At 34.7% G+C, this 27843-nt stretch overlaps 2 protein-coding genes and 2 long non-coding RNA genes across 14 annotated transcripts; 2 read left to right on the top strand and 2 right to left on the bottom strand.

Annotated features, from left to right (window-relative positions):
* Positions 1–9770: 9770 nt before the first annotated feature.
* LOC141591553 (uncharacterized) lies at positions 9771–13945 on the bottom strand. Its single transcript, XR_012520924.1, has 3 exons — positions 13912–13945; positions 10143–10232; positions 9771–10003 (listed from the first exon to the last, which is right to left on the bottom strand). It is a non-coding gene; the product is annotated as an uncharacterized LOC141591553 (long non-coding RNA).
* A 144-nt stretch (positions 13946–14089) lies between these two features.
* On the top strand, positions 14090–17022 carry LOC141591544 (2'-deoxymugineic-acid 2'-dioxygenase-like). The gene is made up of 3 exons (XM_074411925.1): positions 14090–14299; positions 14637–14869; positions 16307–17022. Exons 1-3 carry the CDS (start codon positions 14090–14092, stop codon positions 16881–16883), a joined length of 1020 nt encoding a protein of 339 aa, XP_074268026.1. The 3' UTR covers positions 16884–17022.
* A 1208-nt stretch (positions 17023–18230) lies between these two features.
* Positions 18231–26359, bottom strand: LOC141591571 (uncharacterized). 11 transcript variants are annotated; one of them, XR_012520936.1, is made up of 5 exons: positions 24044–25833; positions 22937–23493; positions 20712–20875; positions 20328–20460; positions 18231–18945 (listed from the first exon to the last, which is right to left on the bottom strand). It is a non-coding gene; the product is annotated as an uncharacterized LOC141591571 (long non-coding RNA). The 11 variants fall into 11 exon arrangements; XR_012520929.1 differs by having other exon boundaries at positions 20712–20843; positions 22923–23493; XR_012520932.1 differs by lacking the exon at positions 18231–18945 and adding an exon at positions 26182–26359 and having other exon boundaries at positions 19657–20460; positions 20712–20843; positions 22923–23493; positions 24044–25556.
* LOC141591560 (WAT1-related protein At1g43650-like) lies at positions 20882–23993 on the top strand. The gene is made up of 7 exons (XM_074411943.1): positions 20882–21413; positions 21609–21671; positions 21784–21900; positions 21984–22212; positions 22945–23106; positions 23214–23365; positions 23451–23993. Exons 1-7 carry the CDS (start codon positions 21208–21210, stop codon positions 23623–23625), a joined length of 1104 nt encoding a protein of 367 aa, XP_074268044.1. The 5' UTR covers positions 20882–21207; the 3' UTR covers positions 23626–23993.
* Positions 26360–27843: the final 1484 nt, after the last annotated feature.

Here is a 27843-nt window from a genome sequence, read left to right on the forward strand (position 1 = left end):
TATCTGATCACCTCTATAATCTATAAACATAAATAAAAAAAATCAATAAATCGAATATTAGTCGTTTTTTATAGGAGGTTCATGAGAGGATCAAACCTTGAGTTTTTCCATATGGAAAGCAGGTTTGATTAACTTGCGATCTTAAGCCCATTTGTGACCTTCGTGCCTTGTTAGTCCTTTACTCAACTTCTTAATAGGTGGATTTTGGTATTGTTTTCTGAAAATCATACATCTTATTCAATATTTCACGTATTAATTACGGTTTTGTGAGATGTATTGTTAGAGTCGGTCCTTCCCATATAAATGAATTCTCACCTGCATTCATCGCAAATTAATGATTATAATATTAAAATCGTTACTTAAGATTTACGAGTTCATGATCCTAAAAAAATAAACATACCATATTTTTGAATGATTTTGTGGTGTAAAGGGAATATCAATTGACTATAATCATTCGAGAAACACTTCATAAGCTTAGAATTGTTTTCCTTAACCATCAAAGATATAATTTTGGTATCGCCATGAAAAACCTTATAAGTATTGCCTCAAAATCCTTGTTTTATAAGACAACGTTCGAGTCTCTTTGGCCTCAACCATGGCCAAGTTATTGTTCTCCATAGTCATCCTACTATGAAAGTAGTAAACGTAGAAATGGCAACATTGTTTACACTTATCTCCATAGTTTTTGTAATATTTAGTGTAAGAAATATGGGTGTGGGTTTAAATGTCTAATGCTGATGTTTATTTATATTATACTTCGTCTGATTATATGAAGAATAAGAGAATCTCAAATGTGATTGACGTCTATATTCAAACGGTCAGTCTTTCATAAAACGGATATTACTCGTATTGAGTTTAAAACGAATCACATACTAAATAAATGGAACAAATTTGCTGTCATCTAGACATTTTACTTGTTATCTACTTGTTGCAATATTTTTACACTTAGACCATCCACAATGGGCTCTTTACCATTTCTCATGAAAATGGTGAGGAGAGGATGAGTAATTAAATTGACTTATTTTTTATTTAAGAGATGAGGAAATCGAGGTGAAAATTGGCAAGAATTTTCGCCTGTGCGAAGATGAGCGAAAAATCAGAAGTAGGGCCTCTTGTGTCAGGCACATGCGGGTTTTTTCTTTTATTTAATTAACTTATGGAAAATGACCAACATAAGCGTCGTTTTGATGCTCTACAATTTTAAAGCACATAATAGTAGAGTTTGCACTGTCCAATGACAACATGCCACGTTGGTGGATACAAATTTTTGAACGTTTTTTAAGTTTGTCTGATATTATTATCCGTTCAACCCGTTGAAATTAAATTCTTCGCGACTTTTCCCCCACTACTAAGTCCAAATAAAGCGTACTTCCACCATCGAATATTCTAAAAAGTGAACATTCCGAATCCGTTGATAATGATGTGGCAATGAATCATATGTATATTCAATCGCCACAATATATTTTGTCACAGTATATATAGGTACAATATATATACAATATATATTGTCATAATCCCCTATTTACTAAATGAATAGACATCCTCACAAATTTTCCTTCCAAAAAGCGTATTTCTAAATAAGGTAGCTAATAACAATTATGTATACATTAAATAAATAAGGTAACTAATAATTATAATAATTTATTTCATTAAATTATTATTTTTTCATTAAAATAAATATTTCATCAAATTATATTTTTTTTTGACTAAACTCTAAACTCTAATATTTTAATTAAAATATTTTAATAAAAAAATTTGTATCAAACTATGTTTTACTAAATATTTTACTGATTCTATTATTTGAGAATGACTTAATTCATACTATGTATATAACAAAATTATAAACCGTTTTAATTATTTTCGAGACAAAAAAAATGAAAATAAAAATAAAAATTGGAATCATTAATTTTGCGGTACAAAAAAATATTATTTACAAAATTACATTCCAACATGCTACTCAATTCTTTTAATTAATTTTCAGTTTAAACTATTTATTTCTCAAAGCAAAATGCAAGGATGGGAAAAATGAACAACTAATGAGATACCACTATTATATATCTAATTTAGTATGAATAAAAAAAACTTTATAAGCCGCTCATTTAATGCACAAAGTCTAACCTAATTAAGTAATACAAAAATAAAAAATTATATAAATACCGCACATTCATTGCGCGGGATCTAGACTAGTTACAAAACAATTGACACAATTATTCGTATTTTGTCACATCTATTATGGATTTATTAGTGTTATTATATGCCACAAATATCGTTACTATTGTCGTTGTTGTCGTCGTTTTTGTTTTTGTTATTTCTTCGTTTTATTATTATAGTTATTAATAACCTAAATAAATTTTAGTACAAAATCTTATACAATACAAAGGGCATAATCAAATGAGATAGTCTTTGTAAAAAAGTAGTGATGCGTGCATTTTATATAGTCTTTTTGAGCCTTATTTGCACGCATTTCTATGCAATTCTCGTAGTTTTAGGCTACGAAATACCCTGAATAGTCTACTTTTGTTAGTTTGTCTTTAATTGCAGGAATGGGCCTGAAAGAAGCAGAATTGAGCCTGAAACTGCCCCTTTAGCTTTGCATTTAGGAGATGGAAGATTTGGAGCGGAAATACCTACAGTCTTGGGATGCGTGAAGTCGTCTTGGGAAGCTAAATCATACGTCCAAAGGCTGATCCAGTGGCAGTTTCCTCGATCGAGTAATTTTGCTAGCTAATTTGTTCGATCAAGAGCTTTGTGATGAGGAGAAGTCCTCGATTGAATCCCTGCTGTGTTCGATCGAGAGGTGCATATTTGGTGTCCCTCGATCGAGTAGATTAAGTACTCGATTGATAGGTTTTGCCTGAGAGTTGTTCGATCGAGGAGTCTGGAAGTGCTCGATCGACCAATTTGTTATCTGAATGCGAGATTTTCTTGCGTGAACTTATTTATTTTATTATCTTAAGTTACGTGTTTAGGAATAAATATCTTTCCTATATAAAGTAGAGACTTAATTAGGTTTAGGGGAAGAGAAAATCTTTTAATCTTTAATCATTCTCTGCTCTTGTTGAACGTTGCTTTGCCTTTCAGTTTTCGGATCTCGAATAGTGTAATTTCTTTACTCATCCTTATTCAATATAATTCTTTCTTGCAATCCTTAATTCTCTTCTTCTTAATTGCTATGTTTGCTGTTGTTTCATTCATGATTATTGTTTTATTTATCGTCATGCGTAGTTAATTTCTCTATTGCTGGGATTAGGGGAGCCATGATAGTAAAGCAATGATGCGATAATTAGTTTAAGAGGTTTTTAATGTGAGAATTGTTTTATAGCAATATAACAGTAATTATTAGGTTGAATGCATGCAACCGAATTAATTAAACTGGTTAAATTCAGACCTAGATCGGAAGATTGGAATGAAGAGACCTGTTATGAACAATAGACTACCCTAATCAGAGCGGAAGCTATTTAGGAAGAATGTAGGGCGGATAGCGGACCGGAAGGACCTTTCCACTACCCTTCTCACATCAGACCGACTGATCTTACTTTTAGCTGATTTGTGTAATATCATGGTGAACCGACATCCTGCCATCTTTCTCTCTATTTGATCTCAATCCTTTTTATTCTTGCTATTTTAATTGTTATTTCTTTTATTGCTTTTATTTCAGTTCATTAGTTAGTCAAACAGCACAAATAAAACCCCCTTTTTGTGACCGTAGACAGACTAGGTGACAAGTAGATAGTGACCGCCTCCATGTGGATACGATACCGACTTACCTCTGCTGCATTAGTTAGAGCCGGTTGGTTTATTTTTGATAGGGTTGCGACAACCGTGTCGAGTAGTATATGTTACTCTTCCGTCTATGGTATTTATACTCGTATCATTTAGACTTAAGACGAATCTACGCGGATATATGTTAAACCACAATTCGTGATCCAAATTGTTCACGAGTTACCAATACGACTCTTTATTCTTACAATTTCGCCAATTCCCACCTTAAGAAATCCCCCTTTTCACACCCTTTTGCTCCAATTAACACCTTGATTATCGAGTCTAGTTCCAATTATTACATTTTCTCTTATGATGATGAGGTTGATCAAATTTCATAATTTTGAAGATAATTTGGTTAAACTCAACACCGAGTTTTGCTCGAGAAAGATGATGAACGACTTTTCCTTGCTGAATCCTCCAATGGGTTGATTTTTATAACCGCAAACGCTAGTAAATATTTCATTTTATGGAACCCGGCTACCCGTAAGCTAAATAAGTATGCTCCTCTAGATGAGTATTTAAACCGTTTTGACAAAGCCGTTAACTATTCCAGAACCACTTCTCGATTTGGGTATGCCGGTATGCGATAAACCAGTATCGGGCGAAAATTGGATAATTAGGAACAAGGAATTATTAGTTGTTATTGAAGGCTGAAATCGAATAGAGGAACTTCTGAATTGACCCCAAACACGTGGTAGAAAAAATCGGGTGAAAGAGAAACGTGACCTGGTACGACCTTCAGAACGGCTCAAATTTAAGTGTATAATACACGGTTTAGGTGATTTTAAAGGTTCTTGAAAAAAAAATGTCTGTAAATCACATGGACGGTTTATCGGGTCAGATAAAGCCTCCATACAAATTTCGAGGAGTAATAGATGACTTTTGAGAGTGTATGTATGTTATAAACCAGCTTCGAGCGAATATTGGATAAGTAGGAATCATTGATTAATAGTTGTAATTTGAGACTGAAATCGAATAGGGTAATTGCTGAATTGACCCTAGACACGTGGTAGAATAATCGAGTGAAAAAAGAAACGAGACCTAGTACGACCTCCAGAACGGCTGAAATTGAAGTGTATAATACACGGTTTTGGAGATTTTAAGGAACCGAAACAAAAATATGTGTAAATCACACGAACGGTTTCTCGAGTCAGATAAAGCGTCCATACAAAATTCGAAGAGCAAAAAATGATTTTAGAGGATGTCGATATGCGATAAACCAGTATCGGGCGAAAATCGGATAATTAGGAACAAAGGATTATTAGTTGTTATTTGAGGCTGAAATCGAATAGGAGAACTCCTGAAGTGACCCCAAACATGTGGTATAAAAAATCGGGTGAAAAAGAAACGTGACCTCGTACGACCTCCAAAACGGCTCAAATTGAAGTGTAACTTCAATTGCTTACCTTTTTTTATCTTTTTTTTTTTATCTTGAGAATATAAATTAAATTTATTATTAACTTGCATTTTGTTTTTTTTTGCCCTTCAATAACAATGGAATAACAATGGCTTGTTGGATAAACACATTACACATCTTATCTTATATATATATATATATATATATATATAAAACTGGGTTGAAACGTTGTGGATGCGCCACGTGTCCCAGACATCATTAATGACAAGTATTAACTATAGCTAATCATTTAATATGAACATAATAAATGTAACATTAATCTTAGTAAATATTAATTATAATTTAATAAATTTTATTATAAAATTACATTAAATAATGACGTTGATTTGATTCTAAATTTATTAAAAAATATTTTGATAAAAAGTCTAAATTTTAAATAAAAATAATCATTGCGAAAAACGCTTTCAATCGAGTATAATTTTCATTATGTTACATATTTTGATATGTAGAGATGATTAAAGTGAGTATCTTACAATGTTTTACTTTTAAGTAAAAATACATTTTGAGAAAGTTATAAAACTTAGACCATTAAATTTGTTAAGAAAAATATATTTGGAATAGTCATTATATTTATTAAAAATAAAACTACTAAGATATAAGTTTTGATAGTATGAAAACGAAAAATTATATTGCGACAAATTAAATACATATGAGATTTTGAGAGATTTAAATACTGTGATAATGAGCATGTATGTACATAGTGATCACAAGTGAGTTTGAATAAATAAAAGAAAAGTAATTATTATTAAGTAATATAAAATTATATAGGGTTGTTTTACGTGGTATCCCGTGTTTCTTCGCATTCTACTTGGTGCCCCTATATTTTTGAAAATATAAGTGGTATCCCTAAATTAAGTAAAATGTTCTAAAAATACCCAAACTACTAAAAATCACGTTTTTAATATGTTAAATTTTGTAAAGAAAATATGTTTATAATTGAGTAGACGATGTTTATGTTAATGACATGACAAATTATTGCCAAAAAAATCAATAAAAAAATGTATAAATTAAACATTTTAAAGAGGCAGATTAGAGCATTTTAGGTATTTTAAGATGTTTTAATTATGTTTAGGGGTACCACTGGATATTCAGTTACAATTTTTTTTGTAAATATCTTCAGTTAAATATATATAAGTCAAGAATAAAACATTGATTATGACTAATTAGATATTACTTTTAGTTAAATATTTTATATGTTATCTTATAAAAATGATATTTGAGTAAGTTCAACCTATTTTATTTATGGGTAAACTCTTAAACATCATTATATATAATTGTTAAAAAAAAAAACAAAAGGTGCAAATTTCTTATATATATATGTTTGACACATAGCACATGTAAGACACAACCAAAACATTTGAATAAGTTCAATTTGGACCCTATATGTTTGATAAATAAATGTCAAACGTTATACAGACAAAATTAAAAATTACATAAAATTATATTCACATCATTTTGAATAAATATTTTAACTGATTTGGAACATAATGTATCGTGAAATGATATAATTTGATAGCTTAATGTTGTTGTTGCATTATTCAAATAAATTTTATTTTAATTAATATGATATTTGATCAATTACAATTTTTTTTGTAAAACATTGATCATGCGTAATTAACTACTCCGTATAACTTATTAGTTTTAATTAAAATTATATGTATTTTATTTAAAACACTAAGCGTAGGCCTAAAAAAAATAAAATTTGAGAAAAAAAATTAATTTATTTTTATTTATAGGTAAAAATGTTAAAGGTTATATATAAATTATATTATTTTTCTTCAATTATAATAATAAAATTTTAAAACAAGCCGCGCGAAACGCGAGATACTACCTAGTGTATGTAAATTGTAATAAAGTCAGCAAGTCATTTATGTCTTTCCAACATTATCAACCATGGACCGAACATTTCGGGTCCAGTCCAGTCTAAGACCGAAAGTTTAGGTCAGGTCTTTGGTCCATAAAATTTTAATCTTAGATCTTCGGTTCAATCCGATTTTGGACCAGTGCTCAATCATAAGAAGAAGGTCTAGTCTTAGACGGATGCTCAACCTAAGAAGAAGAAGAAGAATGAGAAGTGTATGGGTCCAAGTAGTGTTGATAGACTCATGTGAAGTAGCCCAATTTAATTTATTTAACTTGTGACTTCATGTAAAGCCCAATTTACACGACTCTGATGATAAATCGGGTTATGCTCAAAATACGAGTCAGATAAACACTTTTTTCTACAGATGTTTCTTGTCGTTGCTTTCTGAATCAATTTCGTCCAGATTAGAAAAAAAAAGGCGTACATTGGAAACGATTTTCAAAAAGAGACAATAAAAAACTATTCTAGAATCACTTTGAGGAATTTTGTAGATGTCGAATAGAATGGATGAAAAGTTGCCAACCTTTGTTGGACTAATGCTGTTTTGATCCAACGTAAGTACGTAACCCAAACCAAAAGCCATCGAACAGGACGAACACTACTGATCCGAAACTACTCATTTGAAATCTCGCTATAATTAAATTACAAACAAGGCCGTGGGCCTCTATTGTTTATGAAAGCTTCGTAAGTCATCTTCTAACAGTCATGACTCCATAAAATTAACATTATCCACATTAGTAGCTGCAGACTACAGTAAATGCATTTGAGTAGTTAACTTCCAGGCTTTCTGGGGACAAAGGGTAGACTTAACAAAACAGATAACTAAAAAACTCGAAAATATTCTACCAAGAAATAGCCATAAAACACCAAATGGAAAAGTTGTCGCTAACACACGGCCTTGGTGACGAATGAACTGAGAATATGTTGCGGTCATGACTGCCCGAACTACAGACGTTTTAAACAACTTCTCTCTCTAACTTTCCTCTCTCTTTTTTCCCCAAAAAAACCCTAAATCTAATTTCATACTGCTCCGCCGCATCCTCCGACCCACACCGCCCTCCCTTTTTGCCCTTTCGATCGCCGAGATGGGGCCATCCCAAGGCCTATCTCCTGGTGATCGATCGCACTTCATCGCCGGCTCCTTCCCCCGTTTAGGACCTCGACCGACGCTTTTGTGTTCTCGATTGGACCGTCCGACGATCTTGTTGGTCGTCTTCCCGGTTTGTTTTTCTCGTCCTTTCCGATATTACGATTCTCTCGTCCCGTCATTGAAAGCCTCACTTGCAACCCGTGGATGGCTCCCCTTCCCCTCGCCCCCCCCCCTCCCCTGTAGAAATCTACCTTTTGGCTTTTTGGTGTTTCGTTGAGTTGTGTCGGTGTGTCGGGTTGTGTTTTGGGTCTCACTCGGTCTTTGTGAAGGTTGACGATGAGATTTTTGTTGTTGATTTGCTTCCAACCCGAGCTTTGAAGTGTCGGTTTGTTTTATGTGTTGTCAACGTGGTGTTTTCATCCCTTCTCCCCGTCGGGTGGTTCCTTGGTCGGGTCGGGTTTGTGTTGTTGCGGTGTCCTTTATGGTTGATCTAGTTGCGGTAGGCCGATGGTCCCGGGAGTTTCGTGTGATATCGGGTTTTGTTCGGGTTGTGTTTGGTGACAAACCTTGTTCGGTTTTCGTCGGATTGAGGTTCGATTGGTCCGTTGGTTCCGTCTTGATGGCCTGTGTTCTTGGGTGGGCTTGCTTGTTTTGTGATGAGTGTGGTATGGTGGTGTGGGCTGCTGGGTGCTTGGGCGGTGTTGTTGGTTCGGGTCGGATGCGGTGGGATCCACTTTCATTTGATGTTGAAGCCGTGTCTGTGGAGTTGTTTTCCTTTGTTGTTCATTTTAATAAATAAATGGTGGGTTGGGGTGTCCTGTCCCCTTCCCCAAGGGATAGTTTCTACGACTAGTTTTTTGCATCGGTCCGTGTTGAGCATAGGTCTCTCTTGTCTCCGAGATGATTTTGGTTAGAGGGATGTCCAGGTGGTTTGTTTTTGTTGTACCCACTTTACTTCTCGATATTCTTGGATATGAGGTTCTTGGCAGCGGGGGCTGTGATCCAAAGTGTAGGAGTTTACCCTCCTTTGAAGTCAGATTTCAGTGGTCGGATTTCCACATTTTCTTGCTACGTCCATGTGGCGTAAGTGCACTTTGGTTTCTCTTGTTGGGTCAAGGTTCTCGTAGATTTCCGGATAACGTGTATCTCAAATGAAGGAGATGAATCTCCAAGACGCTTTATTGGGTCTTGTTGTAGGTATTTCTCTGTAGAATGCAACGACTAAGATGAGTAAGGGTACTTTTATGGGGGTTCGTTGGTTTCCGAGGAAGATTATCATAGCCAAGGAGATGAATCCCGAGACTCTTTTTTGGGCCTTGTTGCAGGTATTTCTCCGAAGCTACATCAATCAAGACTAACAAAGATGGGTGTTTTCCTATGGCCAGCGCTACTCGTCCTTTAAAGATTGTGGTGTGTTTTGAGACCGAAGTTCGTGTTCAGACTCCCGTCGTACGCCATCAACACGTTATAGATAGCCGATGCAATTACCTTGTTGTTTTAGTTTCTGTTATTAGTAGTGCTTTGAGGTTTTATATTGTAGTTTTCGGTATGGTCCTGGAGCCGTACTCACTGTAAATGTAAACACTTTCTTTACCGCTGTCAAAAAAAAAAAAAAAAAAAAAAAAAAAAAAGATTGCCCGAACTGATGTCGCCTGTCTCAAAATAAGGAAAAACACAAAGACTTGTTAAAGTGCAAACCGAAAAATAAGTCTCGCTGATTTCCATGGGTCTTGACTCTTGTGTCAGGCCCATGAGTCTGAGATGAAGTCCGTAAGAGGATATTTGATCGGTCGCATTATTAGGTCCAAAAAAACCTAAAGGTCAACTGGACAATGGAGAGAGTGATAAGGTCAAGTGAGCAAGGGCCAAACTGTTAGAATTTTGTATCGGATTTTTGCAACATTATAATAAGGAAAAAAGGGTATAAAGGTTAGCACAATCGTTGGAGGAATGCAATAAATAGGAAAAAAATTACCATTGGGGATATCAAGAGAAGGTATACGACTTACGATAGTGAAATAAAGACATGTAATATCCGTTGGTATATGACAGACGCTCTTGTCCACGCGACAAAATAAGCGATTTTGAAGATGAGGAACCTATGAAACAAGGAGAAACAATGAATCACAAGTTCAATACTAAAGCGATTTTTTTTTTCCGTACGTATGGATCCTATAGAATCTAGTCCCTTGCGTAGTTACATACAAAAGTAAAAGTGAAAAGCAAAGGCACGACGTACGGAACTAACTAACTAACTGTACATTGAATTTCGTCTATTCTTTATATGAACGGCTTGTAGAAGTTAGATGAAATAATGGTAAAGCATATATGCTCGGGCGCAATTACGTGATAAGCACGATGGAATTGTGCAAAGAAAAGATAAAAATTGACATAAAAGAAGAATAATAAAAACAAGAGGCCGGAGATCATACTTTGAGTTTTGTCAGCTTAAACTGTACAAAGAATCTCCATTTTTTGAGTGAGACACCATTTCAAGAGGAAGAAAACAAGACCGAAGTTTGTTTTTGCTTATTCTTCTTTAAGTGTTGTCAATCTTACCAGCATTCCTTAACTTCTGATCCATATTCATTCTCAATTTGACATTACATTCAATAATATGTCAGAAATCAATCATATCTCACGTATAAAATTACACTATCCGAAAAAGATTGATTCTAACTACTTACTTTTAACTCATCTTACTAAAGCTGAATTCTGCTGCATACAATATTTGATCAGCCAACTAACTTTGTAAAATAATTCACAATTTGATTATCATCTGGGTAAGTCTTACAATAACATTATCAATGGGCCGTCATGAAATTCCTTGGTATAAACCCATCTAACTCTTTTAGCGCATCGGGGTTACCTTGCACTGCTTGTGCTTTTTGGCATAAAAGAGTTCAGAATTTTCACTAGAGTTTCTGCAACCTCTCTTCAGTCGTTCATTGATTGTTAAGCCTTTTAGGTCGCATCTATCAGCAATCGTACAAATTCTTGAGTGCTCCTCAACAAACACTGTCGGTATTTCAACCTCACATATAAGGCAAATTATCAAACTCTCATAGGTATGCTGTTGATACCCCCATACACCCGAACAAACTCAAGAAACTCTTCGTACTGTGGGTTGTTCTGTGTTCTCAGTATGTATGAGATCTAGGGCTCTTGGCTTGGTCATCCTTTTGTCCAAAAGCACCGGACTGATCCTTTGATGGAGTATCAACAGCATCAGGATCTCTCTTTTTTCTTACGATAGCCGCAGGGAACTTTTTCCAAGACAACATCCTATAGCTGCTACCTGTGGAGTCTTGACTTCTTGCTGTACCAACCTCCACACATGTGATGTGGAGTCTTTTGTCAAATTCTCATCCCCATCTTTCCTCTCAAACGAATCTGAAATTTCTTCACTGTCTACCCCGGGAATTTTCTCGGGCCCTCAGTTTATGTAAGCTCAGAATGTGCTCTTCTTCAAAACCAGTCCCCGTCTGAAATTGCACAAACTCACTTCATCCACAAAAATCTATAACAAATTAACATTAACAAGAGGTGCAAAAACCGCTGGTCACAGGTTTCAGTATTCTCTAGCGAGGAACAAAAAAAGGACTTTCGGGGATATAACTACAGCTCATAGCCCCTCTGTCACAGCTGTAAGCGAAAGAAAGACACGATTCCTCAACACTTCATTAATCATAAAGCATGGAAATATTTACCACAAATAGCCGCATCCAACACTCAGCACTGTCCCAAGTCCACACTTGCAGTCAAGTAGAATGTCGGAACTCGGATTCACATAAAATGCCAAAAATCCTCTAAAATTGTAAGACGCACAAAAAGAAAATATCCAGACTATGTTGTATGACCAAACAGTGAATTGAAAAACAAAAAGTCTTAGCACGATTCCGCAAGAATCTCATCAAACAGTTGGCGAGCAGTACACAGTACAGACATCGGAACAAAATCCTTGTATCTAGTACGGAACTACGATTAAAACAATGGTTAAGCAGGCAGCTACGGAACTACCATTAAATCAATGTAAAAAGTGAAAAATCATCCTATGAAGCAACAATGTGATTTCAATTTTCAATCAAATTGAATATTGTTAACGGCTCATAGAAGTTAGAAAATTATCAGTAAGGAATTTGTGTCCAATTACGTGATAAAATTATGTAGAAAAAAAATTGACATAAAGAAGAAGAATAAGAACAAGAGGAGCATTGATCATAGCATTATGATACACAATGATTGTAAGCATTGAATGCAATGTTTGAAAATTGTAATCATGCTCTATGAAGGCTTTTCTAGGGAGTTCTTTATATTGAACACCCCTATAGTTAGAAGGATTCTCCGCACTAAATTACAGCATTTCTAGGCTCTATGAAGCATTCCTTTCGCAGCTCAATGAAATAGGCTGAAGTTGTTCGAGTTTTTACTATGTCACTAATCCTTAAATCTAAGCATCTGTAATGATGTTTAAGGGCTCTAATGGTAACCCAATTCTTTTATAAGAGAAAGATGATACATTTTTTCTATTGAGGTAGGTGATATTCAAATATACAAAATGATTGATTTCATAAGGACACTCTTTTTACCGACTCGTATCATCCGAACGCATATCGAGCTAACTGTTAGCTACGTGCTGCCCTCGCAAAGAACGTAAGGCCACTGACAGTGAGTGTACTGCTGATATTGCTGGGTGATGGTGGTAATATCATCCATGTTCCAACATAAGTCAATTAAAAAATTTGGAATTTGACTCCAGGTAATGCCATTAATTTACCGGCAATTCTGCAAATAATCACTATCAACAATAATTTTGTAGCTCAAAGATGTCTTGCCTACTATTTGCAGCCCAAAGAGAATAACTTTGGTTTCGGCTAATAATGCCCACATTATATGAGCCTCTAGACCTCTAGACTCTAGTTCGTCTTCCACGACCATAATGTCGTCAATCTCGTCCCAAACAATAAAACCCGGCCCCGACTATTCAGGCCAAAAATAGCCGCATGTAATTTACAACCGACGATGGTGATGGTGCTCTCCATCTTCTAGGTTCATACATTTATAATTTATTATCAACAAATTATCTCACATAAATCATACCTACATAGCTACACTGTAGCCCAATCGGATCTTATAAGAAATAGTGATCGTTATCGTTATCGTCCACGTCACCAGATTAGTTACCAATTTGACCAAAACATGTAGTTCACGAGCAAACAAACAAGATAGATAAAACCGCTTAATACAAACCATCTAAGCTTAGCTAACATTGATAAGATCCGATTACGCGGTTTCACTCAATAGATCAAACAAACATTCAAAAAACTATCTACTAATTAACACACACCACAAATTTAATAGATCAAACAAACATTCAAAAAACGGTGTACACAGTGGCGAAACTAGGGGTTAAATTTGAAATGTTTTATGTAAAATTTTGGTAATTTAGTTGACTACATTATTACTTGGTCGCCCAAAGCTAGCCTCATGTGAAATTTTACGTCCCTAACTACAAATCATGATGCTTGTAGTTGTACAGTTGTAGGATCAAACAGTGAATTGAAAAACAAAACAAAAGTCAACAAGATTCGGTGCGACATTTCATCAAACAATTGGCGAGCATTACAGAAATCGAAACAAAAACAGAGTGAGAATTCAATGTAACGAATATATTGTGAATGGCTGGTACAAGTTAGAAGAATTATTAGCAAGGAATTTATTCGCGTAATTGACATAAAGAAGATGAAGACTAAGAATAAGAACAAAAGGAGCACATACTCTGAATGAGACGCCATTTTCATCAAACAATTGCCTATAAATAAACTCACTATGATCCATTAATCTGTCATTAATTACAGCTATACAAGTCTTATATACAAACAATAGTATAGTTTGACTTTCTTATTCTTACAATTAAATACATAAATTTAGCAAAAAGAAATTTCTAGTCCAAAAAATGTTAACCGACTACCTCAGACAAATAAATGGTGGTGTTTTTCCAGCCGACCATGTAATCCTACCTGATGAAAGAATTGAAAATAATTTGTTTGTTCCTCCACCGTTTCACTTATCCGCAGCTGACCTAGTAGCAATTAATTCACCTGCCCATCACGATAGAATTAGTCAAAAACTTGTCGAGATGGCACAACGTTATGGCATGTTTTATGTATGTTCAAATATTTCTTTCTAAATTTTCATTTCTCACCTCTCACAACTATTAATGTAAAATCAACCGTCTAAAGTGTAGACGGGGTAAATATATAACCGTTTATATAATAAGGCGGGCAAAGTGGTAACAACTGACATTCCACCGGTTGTTTATCTTATTATAAAAGGGGGTGATATTTAACTCGTCTACAACTTTGTTAAGTAAGATAAGTGGGAGAGAGACGATCCTAAGGAAGATTTGTTGTTCTTCTTATGGCATGTTTCTTGACCGTATTTTTTTTTACAGATTGTGTTTAATCTAACAATTTTTTTTTTTTTAATTATGTAATTCCAAGATCACCAACCATGGAATAAGAGATAGAGTGATGACTAATGCACTCTGGGCCGCAAAAATGTTTTTTGAGTTACCCTCTTATGAATTCAAAAGGGAATGTGAGCGGTGTCTTTTTTATTCTAGTAGCGTTGTTCATCACTTGAACCTCGAAACAGAAGCCAAGTATTGGAGGGATACTTTGCCGTTTTATCTCTCTTCAATGCCTTTATGGCCTGAAAATCCACCTAGGTTCAGGTAAGTTTAATTTTATTTACTCAAGTCTTACTCCTTACTTATAAAATTTTGATTTTCCATCAACGAGTTATAATATCTTTTAAGAATTTTGAATGTATAAAAAGTGTTAAAAAAAATTATAGATGACATCATTGTAATTTACACAGAGTTGGTTTATGAAATTTGGAGCCCCGGTGCTAAATATTACTGTATAAAGAGGCACTTATTGTTGTATATTTTATAAGTTATTTTATAAAAATAATATTTTCGTTTTGGAGTTTAAAGAAGATGTATTTTTTCCCCTCCTAAATGTTACTCATATCATTGTAATTTGGATCTTTATTTCCCGGGATTGGGGCGCTCCGATCCTTCAGTTCCAAATTTGTTCAAATGGGCCAAAATAAAATCACATTAAGAAGTATGTTGATTTTAGTGAAAAAAACCCAACCTCCATAGACGTTGTAATTTAAGTACTTAAAAGAACGGTAAAGGTATTTGACAATTAATGTTTTTTTTTTTTTTTTCTTGAGAGGAAAATATCATTTCATTAATAAAAAGTCATACGACATCTACAATATATGTCAAAATCGACCGGATACAAATCGATTAAAACCAAATAAACTACAATCTCAACCAATGTTTTATATTGCCTTTGGTTATTTTCAATCTTTTCGAGTTGTAGCTATTAGTTATTTTTTTTCTATAATTATTATTAAAATTATTATGAAAATTTCAAATTAGTTAGATTTAGCGACATATAACCTAAAATTTTAGGCTTACGACTATTTATACATAATACTCCCTCCTATTCTTAATAACTGTCCCATTTGCCATTTTCGTCTATTCACATAACTGTCCCATTTGCCATATTTGGACATGGTTTTTTACCTTCCTACCCTTAGCTCTTTTCTTTATTTACCACCCCAACCACCCATAACCCATCATATTCAATACTTTTCATTATTTAACTCATATATTATTACCCCTATACAATAATTTTCATTATTTTAACTATATTCCTTAATTTTCGTGCCATTGTCCAAATGGGACACTTATTCGGAACACAAATTCTTGTTTGTGACGGCACATATCCGTCACTCTTGAGTGACGGATACCATTTTACCTCACAAAGTACCCACTTTTTCTCTCTCTGCAACACTATTCATGTGGTCCCCCTTCTCCACTAACCCATTTTGTTACCATTTTAACTCACAAAATATCCGGCACAAATGGTAACCGAAGGGAGACCAATTGTATTCGGAATAGGAGGGAGTATTTTTTTCATTAACCTTTTAGAAAAAAAACCAACAATCAATGGCTTTTTTTTGGACATTAACGTGGAATTTCATCGGTAGTTTATTGAAAAGCGCGTTACTTTGTGAGATAGTTCTTTCTTTATCTCCTTGCGTATTTTATGACAAAATTAACTAATATGCACTAATTGTTTCACATATGTAGGGATGATATTTCGCAATTTGCTTCAGCCCTCGAAGTCCTTGCAAACAAATTGATTCGTTTAATTAGCAGAGGTCTTAAGCTTGACGAATCGTATTTTCATGACCATGGGCTAAGTCAGGTTAGGAGACTCAATGTTAATAGGTATCCGCGATGTCCTAATCCGAAATTAACCTGTGGATTAGCTAAACATTGTGACCCCGACCTCCTCACTATAACATTTGTTGAAGCCGGGGATGCTGCCCAAGGATTAGAAGTGTGTATAGACAACGAATGGAAGCGTGTAGTGCCACGTGATGATGCGTTGATTGTTACCATTGGTAGTCAAATGCGGGTTGTTAGTAATAAAAAATTAAAAGCACCCGTTCATAGAGTGGTTGTAAACTCCCGGAGTGATCGTACATCCATCTGCTATGCCGTAGCACCAAGCAATGATTCCTATGTCGAACCTGCGGAAGTTCTAACAAGAACTGAAAGCCCTCGCTACGAGAAATATAAGTACGGCGATTATCTTTTGAACCACCTGGGACACTACAGAGATACAACTGGGGTTTTACCATCATATGAAAAACGAAATTAGTTGTAACTAGTTTTAAACCCGTGAAATTCACGGGTCTGCTTTTAAAAGTCTAGATCAAAATAGTTAATCATAACATATAATTAAGATGTAATTTTTAATTTATTTCGAATTATTAACCATATATACGGATTAGTGATCATTCTTAAGTCTTAACCATTAAAAGAGTCTTACACTTATAAATGATGTCAAACTATACATTCAACTCTTACACATATAATACATACTACCTCCCCTCATTCATCATATTCTTTACATTTTTTTTGGTGGAATTTTGTAGGACCTTACATGCATGTGACTTTTAAAGAGTACTTTTGTTGTTTTAAACATTAATTTAGGCCCCAAAAAAAAGCGTAAAGAAATTTGTTAGATATATCAAAAAAAGAAAAATGTAGAGAACCTGGTGAATAGGAGGGACAAAAGTTAACCTAAAACACTTGACTTTTAACTCGATCTCGAGCAGAAAAACTTGCAAGCTACATCTTTCACTAAATTATTGAAAAACCATACTTTCGTACCCTTTTATGCGTTTTATATCCTTTAAATTATTTTTGATCATCCTGACTTGCAAGACCATCTATTAGAAGACTTTACTCACTACAAAAGTGGGTTTAAAATTTAAAATTCATTTTTTTTTTTACTAAAGATGTGCGTACATCAAAAATATATAACAGAATATAATATAAGATATGCTCCCCATGATGTAACAGTTGAAATTCAATCTTCCCACATTCTACTAATATTATAGTTTCAATTTCACTTTTATTGTTTTATTTTTATTTTGGAAAGAATTTAAGAAATAAAGGCAAATTACTATTGTACCATTAATTAAAGAAAATGGGAGTAATATCATCATGATGGAAGGAGTATTAACAAATCTAATAGATAACAATAAAAAAGAAAATAAATTAAGAAAGACGAACGTGCAATAAAAACTAAAAGACACTACACACATTGATGTAAATCCAAAAACAAAACAAAGAAAAAAAAAACTAATGTAACAAACTTAGCCATAATTTTCATGATTTTAGCATTTCAGCATGTAACACTGTAAATGTTGGAAAAAAATCTCAATAATTCATAATCAAATCAAATTTCAAAAAGTGCAATTTTCCTGTAAAAAAAACGATCTTATCTTATTTATTCGGTTGCAATTGCATACAATATGAAAATGGAATATTCTATATCTTTCTTCCGTTTTTTCCTCAAATAGATTATTCTGTTTCTTATTTTTCTTTTTATTTTCAATTACTCTACTTATTCTGATATAATGCCACATAAGACTCTAATTAAAATCTGAGATGCCATGTCAGCAATTTGGCAATTGTATTAGAGAAATATATGATTTGTTACAAAAGTTATGATAAATGAAAAATTAAAATTCAGGAAAATAACCACCACCTCTCATTAGCGATAATCTGTTACAATTTGTGTGATTAATGTATACTCTCTAGTCTGTATGGTAGTCCGGTCCGTATCCTTCATGACAAGCGTTAAATAATTGTGTATCCTCGCCTCGCCTCGCCTCGCCTCCACCAAACTCCATGGCAACACGCGTTAAACAAAGCAGTAAACCATCAGGTTTCACATTAGCATCACATGAAAGTTCAGTATGCATGTCCATAGTTTGATGTGCATGGTTAATAAACTTTTGTACAGTCAGTCGGTCTTACAATGAGCCTGTCTCAAGTATTAGCATAAACCCTTACGTATACGCGAAAAATCAGCCAGCAAAATGGGGCGGCGATACTTCAACCCTTCACAATACCTCACATACTTACAGTGGGACACTTCAATTTAGTCGAAAAATGAAGATTTTCCATAAAATAGTTAAGTCTACTAGTATCACACATTCACACCGCTCGTGTGATATTTTAAATTGAATCTATAGCTTATGTCCTATAATCTAGAAGACTAGAACTGATAACTATCACAGTATCACAGATACTCGCCTGATATATTTATAAATAATCAAAGATAAGGTCGTGATTCCATACCGGCATTGCAGAAAAAGCTCAGACAAATTTGTAAGGCGGGCGTGCATCAATTGCCAACCATTATTCCCCTAATTAAGATAAGCTAATGTTAGACTACGATCAGGGCATTGAGGGTAATGTCTCAGAACCAAAACAGGTTCTTGGATCAGTTCTTTCGCGAAATACCCGTGTTCAATTCTTAGTCCTTCACTAATCAACTCTAGAACTCTTGTTCTCAGCTCAATTACCATTTTTTGGGATTTCTCAGAACTGAATTACAAAAGAAATTCTAATTAGGTAATATGCATATGATTTTTTTTTTTACCTAAATTCTAAATAGTTAGGGATTGAAATGTGATATTCATGAGTACACTTCATGACCGAGAATCCATGCCTACAACTTGTCCCGGGCTCCATTCCTACAACTTGGGCCAGCCCCGGTTATGGTGGCGGCCTAAACAGTCTAAGAGTTGCGAAATGTCAGAAAATTTCAACCTCTTGTTTTTACGAGATTTGAACATGTGGGTCTCTAATCTCTATATTACAAATCCAACACTTGAGCAGAGACAGTGATGCATGGTTAACAAATGATGTGCTCTCTCTTTGGAATTCGCTACTACTTTTATTCTTTCTTGTGTTAAATGAGCCTCAAGAACAATACCGAGTACACAATCTATGGGGAGGGGAATACGATACCTTATTATGGAGTATAACTCCAGTAACTTGGTCACATCACAGGAAAAAGAATCATGAACTAATAATCCATGACATCTGTGGCTAACATTGTATGGAAAATGAGATGCACTATTTAATTCTGACATTTTTATTCTGTTTGGCAAAAGACTGTAAACAATCAGAACAATATATGCATCACTACTGTCTACCCCAACAAAAATGGCAGTAAACAGCAAAACTGAATATACCCTATACAGTTTGGCAGGATTAAATGCACCTTAGTTTTTGCTAGGACCTTTCCTTCCGAACTGAGATCGTCCCATTTTTGTGTCCCATCTCTTATCCCACTAGTTTTATTTTGTCACACATCGTTCCTCAAACAACTAGTAAATATGGTGATAATTTATGTCTCAGTAGATTCGACATAAAATTGGACCGATGATCTGTTCCACTTCTTTTGTACTAGTCTACACCCTACAGCAAAACCCACCTCATAACTACAAGCCTAGAACCAAAAAGAAGGCCTTGAAAGAAGAGATGGATTACAAGCCATTGTCAGGTTCCAACCGAATGGAGCGAGTACAATTTTGTCGAAGTTGAACATGAAAATAAGAGGAGAGGAGAGTTGGCACTCAAAGTCATTGTCAGGTTCCATTACAGAGGAGAGAATAAGCATATTATTGTGCATGATCAGTGGCAAGCATAAAGTGCAAAAAGCTGATTCTTCAAATATTAGTAATCTGCATAAAATAAGAACAAAGGGCATCTTATACATATCTTATTGAATGATAATTACCTTTAACAAAGTTGAGATTACTAAAGTTGACTGTTAGGTACTCTAATAGACTATCTCCGTCTCCATATTCTTTAATCCCAAACACGTTTAACATGATTCAAGACGAAATGTGCAACAGCCTGCAGGCAAGTTCCTACAAGGTGCATGTATTAAAAAATATTGAGCAGGAAGCATTCAGAAATCAGAACTGCTGTTATTGCCTCAATTAAATGGCTACATTAAGAATTTCGTTATATTTGTTCGAGATGCCTGTGTTTGTAAGTTAGTTTTGCGACATTTGTTTTGTATTTCTGTTGAAATATTATCACTATTAAGCTTTGCCATATTAAAAACTGTAAAAAGGGCATGAAACTACAACAGTTAGAATGCTGAAGTAAAAGATACCTTGAATAAACTAGAAGTTTCAGTCAATCATTCTGAGAGAACTCAACGGTAAGGAGGAGGTTCAGTGCAGCACTTTCCCATGATGACTCCAACTTGTTCCACAGTCGCCAATCGGTCTTTAATGGGTTTTACCTAGTGAATATTCAACTTTTAATCTCCTGTAACTGTACAAAATGCTAGCTAGTTTCAACTAGGCAGAAGAAAATCCACTTTTGATAATCTTTTGCACATAACAGCTTCGAATAACACAATAAACAAATTTCAATTAGGTGAAAAAGGAAAAAAGGGGAACACTTGGAATATTTCTTCTTTAATATTTTCAATTCATTTCTGCAAGTAGAAAGCAGGGTCAGAATTGATCAGGAACATGATGCTTGTGTTGTGCAAAAGAATCAAACTACTGCAAAATGTCTATACACTGGTCAGTCTTCTATAAAATGAATACATCATAAGTTTCAAGCTTTAATCATTAAGAGCATCTACTTACTAAAGAGCCATGGTTTCTGAGGCTTCTAACTTTGGAGTCGCTTATAGAAGGCTCAGGCCGCATCTACTGATGGTGCTAGTTCAGTTAGGATCAGCATTTCTTTATTTCATATTAGAAGCAGCGTTCAGTCGTGGACTGAATTCTCATGTCTACGTCACCTACCGTCATGTTGTAGGTGGTATTGCATTGTTTCCATTTGCCTACTCTTTAGAAAGGTGTGTTCTTGTCTGCATAGCTTATCTGGCTGTCTAATCATAGAAAGTTTAAGACTTGTTTGATTTCGCCTCATTTCCTCTTATACCCAAGACACTATGAGGAATGGCAAACCAAAAAGACGGAAGCTAAGCGAAAAGCAACTCTCTTCTGCTCAAGCTGAGTATTTGACACTGCATTATCTTTCTTCTGTGCAGGAAGACAAGACCAAGAATGACACTAATCATGTTCATTGAAATCTTTCTTTATTCTCTACTCGGGTAGGTCATATATTATGTTATACTTCATATTTGAAAATCATCCCAAGTTTTCAATGTTATGTTATATCCATACGAAAAGTTGATTCGAAGTTTATTTCTCTGCCAAAACCAGGGTGGGATTAACATTAAACATGTACTTTGCAAGTTTAGAATACACTTCACCGGCATTTCTCTCGGCTACAGTGAACATGATTCCGACTTTGACCTTCCTGCTGGCAATTTTCTTCAGGTGAAACACTAATTTAACTACCAGCTGCTCTCTACTTTAATATCTTAACCAATTCGACCCTTGATTTATTCAAACTAATGCAGGCTGGAGGCTCTTAACTTAAGAAAACCTCAAGGACTAGCAAAAGCAATCGGAACATTGGTCTCATTAGCAGGAGTCATGACTATAGCTTTGTACCGAGGACCAGCCATCAAGAGCTTGTGGAAGTCATCAATTCATCTAACAAAAGGTGACTTCAAGAGTGATTGGATTAAAGGCCCGATTCTTTCAGTAGCTAGTTGCATAGCTTGGTCTATATGGTTCACAATGCAGGTATCTCATTACCTTTACATTCTTCCGATAGGTGTTTGAAGCAACAACTACAGAACCTTAGTCCCAAAATAGAAATATATCCTAGTCTATATTTCATGCAATTATGCAAATCTCTGAAAGAATCAGACACCAACTGTAACATTTGATAGCACAAACACCAGAAGCCTAACACACAAACATAGCGTGTGCATACATACAGACACGTAATTTGGAACAATGGCATTAAGTAAAGGATTCCCACCATTATCTTTAAAAAAAGAAGCAGCCAAAATTAAAAGTTAGAACCTTTGACAAATAAAAAGAGGTGGGAAAGATGCCCCTAGCCATTTGTCATCCAATGGCACTAACAGTGTCGCTAACACCCTGACAAAAATACTTCAAAACAAAAAAGAGAAAAAAACTGGCAAGAATAGAATTAAGAATCCTGTCTCCTGAATCTTTTAATCCTCAAAAGTTTTCCAAAATATGCTAGGCTGCTAACAAAGGGCGAAAGTGATCGCAGCATATAGCTTAGATTGAAGAGAACTAATCAATGAGAAAGCAGTTTAGCTAACATAAACTGTTTACTATATGACACGAGTACACGACAGTTCAGATGATGTTTCGCACCAAAAAAGCAGTAACATATACGGAGTAGTAATATTAAGGAAGTATGAAGAACTAAGAAAAAACATAGGAAAGTAAGCAATTTCTAAGAAACATTTACTTACAAACTCATCATCACCTTTGCAGGGATCCACAATGAAGAGGTATCCAGCTCCATTGTCATTAGCGACGTGGGCAAACTTAATTGGTGCAGCACAATCTGCAGTTTTCACTTCAGTAGCTGTACGACATCAACCAAAAACATGGGTTTCCACGTCGTTAATGGACATTGCGACCATTCTCTTTGGTGTAAGTTAAAACCCACAAAATGAAAGATATAATCATCATACTACAAAATAAAGTTAGTACTTTTTCCCAGGAATAAGTAAACATTTAGTTAATGGTGTTAATTGCAGGGAGTGGTTTCCTCTGCTTTAAACTTCATGATGATTATACAATGTTCGAGAGAGAAGGGCCCTGTATTTGTGACAATGTTTTGTCCCCTACAAACACTACTAGTAGTAGTTTTTGCGTACTTCATTCTCGGAGAAAAGCTCTATACAGGCAGGTAAGAGTAGATCACAAAATGTTTCTTGCTTGTTTGCAACTATGATCGATAGTCCAGTGATCAAAAGTCTTCCGTGGTTGTTCAGCATAATAGGAGGAGTTACAATCATCATAGGGCTTTACCTGTTGCTGTGGGGCAAAGGAAATGATGAAGAAATCAATGTCACAGCTGCAAAGGAACCGCCTCCATCCATTGTAAACCAGAATGAAATAAAGATGCAAATAGATGCAACAACAGAAAGTGCATCACTCAAGCCTTAGAAGAAATGCAAGGAGGAAAGACTTTTAAATTCATGGCAAGCAATGGAAAAATACTCCTGCGTAAAAGAATCAAACTTTCTGTCACTATAATACCGGGTGCAGATAAAAAAGAAGTTTTAAGTAGGAACCAATTCGATCACATTTTGTAAGGTCATGAATCATGATCATATAAGCTTTATAGTTTCAAAAAAATTGTCAAAATCAATGAAGTGAACATAAAAGTCAGAGAAAGATCAGAATGTTGTAGGTATGAAGTGTGAAGAAGAGGGAATTAGCATACAGGCATACAGCACATAGCACAGTGCATTGAAGAACAACATATCCTAAAGTAATGTTAAGGCTAATTATATGCATAATGTTGTCTTAAACTGTTAATATTCATCATGCATAGGCACATAGCTCCCTAGATCACCATTACCTTACTCATTGGCCCATTCCACCAGGGCTGAATGCTCGTGAATAACACCCGAGACCTCACTTCGTCAATCTTCATCCTTTCAAGAACAATAAATCATCCATGACTTCTTTTCTTTAGACTGGCCAAAAATCTACCATGCAGCCGTGATTCCCCATTTGAGACTTGATTCCGTCGTGGCTGTAGACTAGACTTTGGTCTTCAAATCGAAGCATTGATATCTTCGACTCAACCAAATTCACATTATCACCAATCTTTATCATATAAGTCAACTAATTTAATTATCATGTCCGTAACAATTGATCATAAAATTTCAATGTCAAATTTTTATCTTGGCTAGTAAAAAATTAAGTCTAGATTCCTTCAAACAATCACATTTCTCTACATATAAATGAAGGTATTCAAAATATATAAATCAAGAAAATGATCGGACTTACCCCATTCCGTGAGAATCTCATCAAACAGTTGGTGTGCAGTACCAACTACGGAACTATGATTAAAACAATATAAGAAGTGAAGTATGATCCTATATTGAAGCAATGAAGTATAAGCACAGATCATAGCATTATGATATACGAAGTCCGTAATTGTAATCCATGTCAAGATTGAATGCAATGTTTGCAAATGTAATAATGCGTAATATAATACAGTAACAGTCTGAATTATTATCAGCCTTTTACTCTATGAAGGCTGCTCTGGTGATTTTAACGAGTTCTTTATACAGAACACCCTTATAGTTAGAAGGATTCTCAGCACTAAGTACAGCTTTTGCAGGCTCTATGAAGCATTCTTTTCGCGGCTCAATGAAATAGGCTGAAGTTGTTCGACAATTTTTAATCACAGGGGTATGGTTGATAATCAATTTCGCTTTATTTAATCTAATCTGAAGGGCAACGAACGATGAATCTTTAGGATCAATACGAGTCATATCCACATTGAACTTAATATCAAGGTTTAAAGCTACAGAGTTTAAACATAGCAGCAAATTTGAAATGTAGGATTTGGTATCAGGGTTCACGAGCAAACAAACAAGATAGATAAAATCGCTTAATACAAACCATCTAAGCTTAGCTAACATTGATATTTGAACAATCAATTATCAATCATACTTGCATTTACATTTCACTCAATTTTACAAAACTGTCTACAAATTCAATAGATCAAACAAACATTCAAAAAACGCTGTTGTACAGTGAATTGAAAAACAAAAGTCCACACAATTCGGTGCGACATTTCATCAAACAATTGGCGAGCATTACAGAAATCGGAACAAAAACAGTGTGAATTCAATGTAACGAATATATTGTGAATGACTGGTACAAGTTACAAGAATTATTGGCAAAGAATTTATTCGCGTAATTGACATAAAGAAGACGATGACGAAGAATAAGAACAAAAGGACATCATACCTGAATGAGACGCCATATTTACGGCACAATGGAGATGAAGAGACGGAATTGTGAATTATGATGCTTTGCATCTGATTCTCTGATAAAAGTGACCTCCGATCCATCCCCTATAAATAAACTCACTCCAATACATTAATTAAATCCATAAATTTAGCAAAAAATAATTGAAAATAATTTCTAGTCCAAAAAATGTTACGAAAAACAAACGGTGTTGTTTTTCCACCCGACTATGTAATACTACAACATGAAAGAATTGAAAATAATTTCTTTGTCTTCCCACCGTCTCACTTATCCGCAGTTGACCTAACGAGAATGCATTTACCTAAACATCCTGATAGAATCGGTGGAAAGCTTATCGAGATGGCACGTTATGGCATGTTTTATGTATGTTCTAATATTTCTTCCCAAATTTTCTTCTTATAGATTGTTTCTTGACAATATATATATATATTTTAATAGATTATGTTTAATCTAATAATTTGTTTTTTTTTGTTTTAAATTTATGTAATTTCAAGATCACCAGCCATGGAATCAGAGATAGAGTGATGACTAACGCACTCACGGCTACAAAAATGTTTTTTTTGATTTACCCACTTATAAACTCAAAAGGGAGTGTGAGCGGTATATTGTGAATGGCTGGTACAAGTTACAAGAATTATTGGCAAATAATTTATTCGCGTAATTGACATAAAGAAGACGATGACGAAGAATAAGAACAAAAGGACATTATACCTGAATGAGACGCCATATTTACGGCACAATGGAGAAGAAGAGACGGAATTGTGAATTATGATGCTTTGCATCTGATTCTCTGATAAAGATGACCTCCGATCCATCCCCTATAAATAAACTCACTCCAATACATTAATTAAATCCATAAATTTAGCAAAAAACAACCTTAGCTTGTGTTCTTACTCCACACTTCACCACAATTTGTAGCAACGAGAAGACAAACAATCAGGGCCGGCTTTAAGGCGGTACAACCGGTTCAAATGAACAGGGCCCCCAAAATTTTGGGGCCTCATAAAAATAGGAAGAAGAATAAAAAAGAGATAAGTATATTAAGAGGTGCTAAAATCAGCAGTAGTGTATGGTGGCTAGGGGTGCTAACGAGCCGAGTCGAGCCCGAGCTTGGCCTTGCTCGGCTTGTGCTCAAGAACCAAAACTCGATCTCGAGCCGATCTCGAGCTTACCCGAGCTTGTAAAAAATGTGCTCGTTATCAAGCTTGCGAGCTTTAATGCGAGCTCGAGCCAAACTCGAGCTCAAATCGAGCATATATATAATTGTTAATTTTTTTGATTTTTTTTTCTTCCGATATTTTCAGTAACAAGGCTCGAAGGTTAAATGTAAAATATTTGACAAATCGGTGAGACATTTAATATATGTGATATAAAGATATAATCATGATAAAATATTTTTACAAAATATGATCAATATCTTATATAATCATACAACTTCGAGCTGCTCACGAGCTTTTCGAGCCGAGCCAGCGTTTGCTCAGCTTGACTCGTTAAGCTCTCGAGCCGAGCCCGAGCTCGAGCCGATCTCACACGAGCCGAGCTTTGACCGAGCTTTGACCGAGCCGATCTCGAGTTGCTTGCGAGCTGTCTCGTCTCATTAACACCCCTAATGGTGGCTGAGTTGGTATTTTGTTTCTTGCTCAAGTAGTTAGACTTGCGTTCGACTCGAGGGAGAGTCTCATTTTTGTTTCTTACTTTTTCAATTCTTTTTTTTGTTAGTTAATACATACATACTTTCATTATAAGATATATAAGATATTTTTTTGTTAAAATATGAACACACTTTATCTATGTGCTTGAGTTAATTAAATTTGAAATATATAATTAATCTTATCATTAAAGTTGTCAATAAAATAAGAAAAGTAAAGTTGTCAATAAAATAAGAGAAATGCATTACTGAACCGGGTTTCGTAAAAATAAAGTAATGCTAATTCTCTTATAAAGGTAAATCGTGACATAAACATAGTAAGGCAAATTTTACAAATTGGAGTAATTATTGTGTGAGACGATCTCATTATATAAAAAACAACTCTTTTTTATTAGCATCAAAAATATTTTTGTTTTTAAAAGTGGACCTATTCCACAGTGTGAAACCGTTTTATTTTATAATTGACCTTTATTTTTTCGTAAAATTAAAAATTAGTTATCTCTATAAATGAAAAATCGACCTAAATAATAACAGCGAAATCATAATAAATACTTAAATAGGGCCTGTATGGCAAATTTCAAACAGGGCCACCGAATTCTCAGAGACGGCCCTGCAAACAATTACACTCCTTATCTATTTTCTTCCATTCAAACTGATGGGGCATATTTTGCACCCGCTGACCGAGTCAACACATTGAGCAAGGTCAAAGTCAAAAGACAGCAAGT

The sequence above is a fragment of the Silene latifolia genome, chromosome 1 (assembly GCF_048544455.1).
Source record: "Silene latifolia isolate original U9 population chromosome 1, ASM4854445v1, whole genome shotgun sequence".
NCBI classification, from domain to species: Eukaryota; Viridiplantae; Streptophyta; class Magnoliopsida; order Caryophyllales; family Caryophyllaceae; genus Silene; species Silene latifolia.

Coding starts and splice junctions, on each gene's coding strand:
- LOC141591544 (XM_074411925.1), top strand. CDS start 14,090: ATGTTAACCGACTACCTCAGACAAATAAATGGTGGTGTTTTTCCAGCC. Junction 14,300..14,636: donor AACGTTATGGCATGTTTTAT/GTATGTTCAAAT, acceptor TGTAATTCCAAG/ATCACCAACCATGGAATAAG. Junction 14,870..16,306: donor GAAAATCCACCTAGGTTCAG/GTAAGTTTAATT, acceptor TCACATATGTAG/GGATGATATTTCGCAATTTG.
- LOC141591560 (XM_074411943.1), top strand. CDS start 21,208: ATGGTTTCTGAGGCTTCTAACTTTGGAGTCGCTTATAGAAGGCTCAGG. Junction 21,672..21,783: donor TTTCTTTATTCTCTACTCGG/GTAGGTCATATA, acceptor TGCCAAAACCAG/GGTGGGATTAACATTAAACA. Junction 23,366..23,450: donor GAAAAGCTCTATACAGGCAG/GTAAGAGTAGAT, acceptor GTGGTTGTTCAG/CATAATAGGAGGAGTTACAA.